This window comes from Mesocricetus auratus, unplaced genomic scaffold, assembly GCF_017639785.1.
Source record: "Mesocricetus auratus isolate SY011 unplaced genomic scaffold, BCM_Maur_2.0 Super-Scaffold_4256, whole genome shotgun sequence".
Taxonomy (NCBI): Eukaryota; Metazoa; Chordata; class Mammalia; order Rodentia; family Cricetidae; genus Mesocricetus; species Mesocricetus auratus.
This window is the reverse complement of record NW_024429182.1, coordinates 95240880-95248997: the sequence shown is the minus strand read 5'-3', so window position 1 is coordinate 95248997 and position 8118 is coordinate 95240880. Positions and strand designations below refer to the sequence as shown.

General features: G+C 38.0%; 1 protein-coding gene across 1 annotated transcript; it reads left to right on the top strand.

The window, feature by feature from the left end:
* The first annotated feature begins 1821 nt into the window (after positions 1–1821).
* LOC101832457 (olfactory receptor 51G2-like) lies at positions 1822–2763 on the top strand. Its single transcript, XM_005074085.1, has one exon. It carries the CDS (start codon positions 1822–1824, stop codon positions 2761–2763), a length of 942 nt encoding a protein of 313 aa, XP_005074142.1.
* Positions 2764–8118: the final 5355 nt, after the last annotated feature.

The following is an 8118-nucleotide window of genomic DNA, read 5'->3' as shown; positions in this document are numbered from 1 at the left end:
TTGAAAAAAAATGTGCTAAAGGGAGAATGTACTTGTCAAGAGGGACGAGGTCAGAGTCCTTAATACTCAAGTGACTGACTGGCTATTGCAAAATATGTCCAAGGCACAAAATACCCTTTGGAGGCTCTAGAGTCACAGAAGACATTGAATCTTTCCTCGAGACATGTAAACTTCTATAAAGACCTGTATTTGTCAGGACACACTGTGTGTCTTATTCTTCTCTTATTCCAATCTTCAGAAGCTTTCGATACATACAGAGAATTCCTCAGACTGACAGACCAGAAACTCATTTTGAGTCAGGGTGAATGCCTGTCTGTACTTAAGGACTCATGTGTTCCTGGGCAAAGGCTTTGAGGTAAAATTATTGGGTACAAGATTGATGCATTATATACTTAATAGATTTCAGTACGTGGAAAGGAATTTGGGGGTTTCTGCTGATCTTAGATTATGTGAAATCACTGCTATGGAACAGCTAAGAAGGATGATAAGAATAACTTAAAGGCTCCTCCTGCCTTTTTCTTGAAAGCATTTAGTTTATTTTTAACACTGATTCCATTTTGATATCAATATAAATAAAGTTGATTGCTTCTTTATCAATTTCCATAAAAGTCAGTAAGAATTACATCACAAGTTGTAGTTTTTATTTCTTACCCATTTTTGTTTAAATTTAGCTACAGCACCCATTTGATGATCCACTCTGGTCTCATTGCATTTGCTTACACTTTAACACAGCATTCTCACTTTACCCACGGTTTCGATTTTTCCCATTTTTGTTACTTTCCATCAACCTTTGCCTAAAAATATTTGATGGAAAATTTTAGAAACATGTAATTTGCATTAAATAATTTAACACAAATTTTAAAGCATTCTATTTGCTTTTCATTATTAATTTGTTATGCTTAATTTATGAATTACACTTAACAGTAGGTGTATATGTGTAGGAAAAAAGTACATATAATGGTGGGTCCTTCCATAGTGTTTGGCATTCTTAGTTACCTAGGAAGGTACTTCTTGGGCAAAAGCAGATCTACTCAAGTGGTTACTCACTAACATACATAGTGCCGATCAGTTCAAGAAATATTTACTAACCCTTTGATTCTTTGTAACATATCCATCATTTGATATATAATTCAAGAATTGTTTTCAATAAATTTTCTGTGACCTCCTTAGATAAGCTTAGCATCCTCTCTATATAGATATCACCTTGTATTTTAAAATTATGTATGAAGAGTTAAGCTAACCTTTTATTTAGCCCCTATTCACAAGCTTGTAAGCATATAAGATATTTATTATACTCTTCTGTTTTTAACACTACCAGATTTCCTTTATTTTGTTCTTAATAAATATATAATTAAATAAAAGAATTAATGGGTTTATTAACAAATACAAATGGTTATTCCTGGCATACAAATGGACATTGGGTGCCCATTCCACAATGAGAGATGCACTCTCACCCTGGACTCTTGGGGGAGGGTCTAGGCCCTGTCCTGGATGAAATGATAGACTATGGACACCCCTATGGAAGAACTCACCCTCCCTGGGGAAAGAAGGGGGTATTGGGTGGGTGGTGGGAGGGTGTGGGAGGAGGGGAGGGAAAGGGAGAGCGACATGAGATTGACATGTGAAGAAACCTTGTTTCTAATTTGAATTTAAATTTAGAAATAAAAATTTTTAATAAAAAACAAATACAAATGATAATTAAATATAATGAGCAGAGGAGAATTAAATTCCAAGCTTTGTTCATTATTACAGAGTTGGCAGTGCCTGTAATCTTCTGTGTTTTTAACTTCCATTGCAGATTGAGGGGCCTTTATCAATACAATGTCTGTCGTCAATGATTCTACTCTTTATCCTCGATTCCTTCTGACTGGTTTTCCAGGTCTTGAAACCAGATATGGCTTGATTTCCATCCCTATATTCATGGTTTATGCCACTTCTATTGCAGGGAACATTACCATTCTGTTCATTATCAGAACCGAGTCTTCCCTCCATCAGCCAATGTACTACTTTTTATCTATGCTGGCACTCACTGACCTGGGCCTCTCTACTACGACCTTACCTACCATGTTCAGTGTGTTTTGGTTCCAAGCCCGTGAGATTCCTTTCAATGCGTGTCTGGTCCAGATGTACTTCATTCATGTTTTCTCAATTATTGAGTCAGCTGTGCTGTTGGCCATGGCCTTTGACCGATTTGTAGCAATAAGGGAACCTCTGCGCTATGCAGTTATTCTAACCAACAGTGTCATTGTTGGAATTGGCTTGGCAATTGCTGGAAGAGCCTTAGCCCTGGTTTTCCCAGCCTCTTTTCTCTTGAAGAGGCTTCAATATCGGGTTATCAACACACTCTCCTACCCCTTCTGCCTGCATCAGGATCTCATCAAGACAACTGTATCCAGTCGCTGGGTCAGCAGCATCTATGGTCTCATGGTAGTCATCTTCTCCATGGGACTGGATTCTTTGCTTCTCCTCCTGTCCTATATTCTCATCCTGGGCACTGTGTTGAGTATAACATCCAAATCAGAAAGGGTAAAAGCCCTCAACACTTGCATTTCCCACATCTGTGCTGTACTCACTTTCTATACACCAATGATAGGGCTATCTATGATCCGTCGCTATGGGCAGAATGCTTCTCCAATTGTCCACGTGCTCATGGCCAATGTATACCTACTGGTTCCTCCTCTCATGAACCCTATTGTCTACAGTGTGAAGACCAAGCAGATTCGTGACAGAATCCTGAGGAAATTAAAGAAACATAAAGTTTAGGAGAAAGGGACTAGAAAACATTTTTGTATTCCCTTTATTATATATAGTATTTCTTATATATGTAAATGTTTAAATGTAAATGTTGTTAATAACAGTTTATCATTAAGATATTGTATCCAAACCTCAATGACAGAAAATATTTGTCTTATCAACATAGAGAATTAAGACTTGGCTTTATTTACTAGTCCTCAATTTTTGAAGATATTCAGATTTCAAGACAACTCTTACATTAACCCTAAAACTTAGATCATCAACTTTGGCCCATATTACTTTCCTTAGTATAAAAATAATTAGCATATACATTTTGATTCTGTTAAATCTAGAAAAAACATTTTCAACAGGAAGTGGATGTCAATAAAAGAAAATTATGAGTTAATGAAATGCAGCACAATTTCTGAAGCATAAGGGGAGGTTACTTTGAGACAAATCAGAGAACCTGATTTGGGTCTTCTTAAATTATCTGAGAATACTGATGTATCTAAATCAATTATGTTAAGTCTGTTTTTCTGTTAGGATTATGACTACTACAAAACCCAGACTTTTGTTTATTTTTTGTTCCAGGTTTCCCCGAATATTTCTCAGTTATCTGCAACAGGCATTGGTCATTCTGTCTTAGAATGCAATCTCTAGTCAATGAATCTGTTTATCCCAGTGTATCTTCAACACCTGAGATTCTTTCTTCCATCTCTTGTATTCTGTTGATTATGCTTACATTTGTAGTGCCTGACCATTCACCCAGATTTTCTATTCCCAGCATTCCCTCAGACTTTGTTTTTTTTTTAATTTTCTCTATTTCAGCTATCAACCTTTGCATTGTTTGAATTCTTTCTTGCAATTTTTGCTCTGTCTTTAACTCCATTTCTTGAATTTTTTTCTTCCATTTCTTTTTTTATCATTTTTATTTTAATTTTAAATAGCTTGTTTTACATGTCAATCCCAGTTCCCTCTCCCTCCCCTCCTCCCGCACTCCCCTTCCCCCAGCCTCCCACCCTATTGCCAATTCCTTCCACATAGGGGATATCTAGAGTCTGTCATTTCACTCCGGGTAGGGTCTAGGCATTCCCCTAAGAGTCCAGGCTGAGAGAGCATCCCTCTTTGTGCTATCGGCACACTATGACTGTTTGTATTCCAGGGATAGACACTGATCCACTGCTCAAGGCCCCTTAGGTTGCCCAGGCCTTCTCACTGACACTCACATTTGGGGGGTCCAGATCAGTCCCATGTTAGCCTCCCTGCTGTCAGTCTGGGGTCCAAGAGCTCTCCCCTGTTCAGATCAGCTGTCTCTGCTGGTTTTGCCAGCCCATTCTTTGCCAATTTGCTCATCACTCCTCTCTCTCTGCCACTGGGTTCCTTGGGTTCAGTTCAGTGTTTAACTGTGTGTTTGCCTCTGCTTCCATCAGCCACTGGATGAAGGCTCCCAGATGGTTATAGACATTTAGTTCACTATCAGGAATGGGCATTTGAGGTGGTCTCTCCACTATTACTTAGCTTGCCAATTGGTGTTATCCCTTTAGATCACTGGAGGTCACTCTGGTGCCTGATCCATCTTCTAACCTATGATTCCCTCTTCCCCCTATTCTACCCCCACCCACTCAACTTCCTGTTCCCCCATGACCTACTCTGTCTTTTTCTTCTCCCCCTCTCTTCTTCCCAGGTCCCACTCCCCCCCCCACCCCTCGCCGTGTTCCCCATCCATTCAGAGGATCTTGTCTCAATCCTCTTCTCTTGGGTACTATGCATATATGCATATCTTTTAGGTTCTTTCCTGTTTCCCAGACTCTCTAGAAACCGTATATGAATGAGTACATACCATGTTTGTCTTTTTGTGCCTGGGTTACCTCACTCAGGATGGCTTCCTCCAGTGCCATCCATTTACCTGCAAATTTTAAGATTCCATTATTTTTTTTCTGCTGAGTAATACTCCATTGTGTAAATGTACCAAAACAGCATCAAATATCTGGGGATAATGTTAACCAAGGAAGTGAAAGACCTGTATATCCAGAACTTTGTGTCTTTAAAGAAAGAAATCAAAGAGGATACCAGAAAATAAAAGATCTCCCATGCTCTTGGATTGGTAGGATCAACATAATAAAAATGGCAATCTTGCCAAAAGCAGTCTACAGATTCAATGCAATCCCTATCAAAATTCCATCACAATTCTTCAAGGACCTGGAAAAAACATTAATCAACTTTATATGGAAAAACAAAAGGCCCAGGATAGCCAAAACAACCCTATACAATAAAGGAACTTCAGGAGGCATCACCATACCTGACTTCAAGCTCTATTATAGAACTATAGTCCTGAAAACAGCTTGGTATTGGCACAAAAATAGGCAGGTAGACCAATGGAACCGAATTGAAAACCCTAATTTTAACCCACACACCTATGAACACTTGATTTTTGACAAAGAAGCTAAAACTGTACAATGGAAAAAAGAAAGCATCTTCAACAAATGGTGCTGGCATAACTGGGTACTGGTATGCAGAAGACTGCAGATAGATCCATGTTTATCGCCTTGTACAAAACTTAAGTCCAAATGGATCAAAGATCTCAACATAAATCCAGCCACACTGAAACTTTTAGAAGAGAAAGTGGGAGATACTCTTCAACGAGTTGGTACAGGAGACCACTTCCTAAACATAACACCAGTGGCGCAAACACTGAGATCGACAATTAACAAATGGGACCTCCTGAAACTAAAAAGCTTCTGTAAGGCAAAGGACACAGTCAACAAGACAAGAAGGCAGGCCACAGAATGGTAAAAGATATTCACTAACCCCACATATGACAGAGGGCTAAATCTCCAAAATTTTTCTTCCATTTCTTTAAGGGATCTTCTCATATACTCTTTGAGGGCCTCTATCATTGTCATAAAGTTGTTTTTCAGTTCATTCTCTTCATACTAAAATCAATCAAAAGATATGAAAAATGTCTTTTCATATTTATCACAGGAAAAATCCATCAGGAAGAAGTCTCTATTCTGAACATGTATGCCTCAAACACAAAGACACCCACCCACCTTTATAAAAGAAACATTACTAAAACTCAAATCACACATAAGGCCTCAACAGTTATAGTAGGAGACTTTAACACCCCACTCACACCACTAGACAGGACCACCAGACAGAAAATTAACAAAGAAACAAAGAACTAACAGAAGTTATCACCCAATTGGGGTTAACAGACATCTATAGAACATTCTAGCCAAACACAAAAGAATATACTGTCTTCTCAGTGCCACATGAAACCTTCTCAAAAATCAACCACATACTTGGCAATATAGCAACCTCAACAGGTACATAAAGATCTGAAATAACTCCATTTATTTTATCAGAACACCATGCCTTAAAGTTGGAATTCAACAACAACACAAATTCCAGAAAACCTACAAACTCATGGAAACTGAATAATGTGCAGTTGCACCATTCCTGGGTCAAGGTAAAAAAAAAAGAAAGAAATTAAAGACTTCCTAATATTCAATGACAATGAAGACACAACATATCCAAACTTATGGGACAGTTTGGAAGCAGTGATAAGAGGAAAGTTCATAGCAATAAATGCCCACATGTAGAAACTGGAGAATAGTCACACTAGAAAATTAACAGAACAATTGAAATCCCTAGAGCAAAAGGAAGCAAATTTACCCTGGAGGAGTAGACCCCAGGAAATCGTAAAATTGAGGGCTAAAATCAATAAAGTAGGAATCAATACATGCTCCCAGTCTGCTCAGGAGATCTTGTTCCTTTCCCCTTCTCTGGGGAACATGTCTCTCTTATGGTCCTCCTTGTTTTCTAGCTTCTCTGTTGGTGTGGTTTGTAGGCTGGTAATCCTTTGGTCTATGTCTAAAATCCATATATGAATGAGTACATACCATGTTTGTCTTTTTGTGACTGGGTTACCTCACTCAGGATAGTTTTTCTAGTTATATCCATTTGCCTGTGAATTTCAAGATTCCATTGACTTTTTTTTTCCACTGAGTAGTACTCCATTGTATAAATGTACCACATTTTCTTTATGCATTCTTCAGTCGTGGGGCATCTAGGATGCTTCTAAGTTCTGGCTATTAAAAATAATGGTGCTATGAACATAGTTGAACAGATTTGGCCTACATATTTTAAACAATAAGAATCTCTACAGTATAGTACAAGGAAGGTTTTTGTTCAACTGATACGAACAATTGAGGTATCTATTTTCTATTTATTTACTTATTTAAGTGAAAATAGGTTCTTCTCTCATACTGGACATCCCAACCAGTTTCCCTTCCCTCTACTCCTACTAGCTCTGCCCAACACATCTCTCCCCCGGGTCCATCTCCTCTATTTCCTCTTCAGAAAAGAACAGGCCTCCAAGAGACAACAGCTAAGCAGGACAAAATATATTTTAAAAAAAGATAATGTGAAATACCTGATAATGATACTAGACAAGGCAAGCAAATAGGAGGAAAAAGTCTCAGGAGCAAGCAAAAATGTCAGAGATGCACTTATTCCCACTGTTAGAAGTCTCACAAAACATCAACCTAACAGCCAAAACACATACTCAGAAGACTTGGTGCAGACCCATGCAGGCCCTATGCTTTAAATGACATAGTAAATGACATAGTATATAAAATATCTTTAAAGAATTATTCATACTTAATGCTTCAATTTTTTTCATCTTCCTTTATAAAGTTAACTTGTCATCTTATTTACATAAACCTCCAGGATTCCATTGAAATTGGACTCTATGATATTTATTGTCATCTATTTGTTACTAAGTCACATATTGACTTAACTTTTGTTTTCATAGTCATTAACTACATACCACAGAAGCATCTACAAGACGCTACCTCACCCAACACTCAGGGAACCTTGTGGAAGAGTGGTAGAAACAGTTTAAGAGCCAGAAGATCATGAAATATGCTGTGATATTGGGTTTTCTAGTAACAACAGCAGTTATATTCATAATGTCTCACCAAAATGACTACACAACCATGACCTGAATAGGGATGGCACCAATGAACTTGGCTAAACTGGATGAGGCAAAGTCCATGAAAGCTCAACTTTACACAGAGAACTACAGGCAACTGAATTAATGTCCTTTCCAGACAATCGCATATAAATTGGCTGTTCAGCTCCAAACAGTCAGGCTGGAAACATACACAAGTAACAATATATGAACTCAACAGGTTACATTTAGGAATATATATGTATACACAAAAATAAATCTATGCATGCAATAACAATTAATAAAGAGGCCATGGAGTAAAGGAGAGTGGAAAGGGATATATGGGAGGGTCTAGAGGGGGGAAAAGGAGGGGAGAAATGTAATTAAATTATAATATCATACAAAAAACAAAACCCCCAAATAAAAGAGAA

Coding starts and splice junctions, on each gene's coding strand:
- LOC101832457 (XM_005074085.1), top strand. CDS start 1,822: ATGTCTGTCGTCAATGATTCTACTCTTTATCCTCGATTCCTTCTGACT.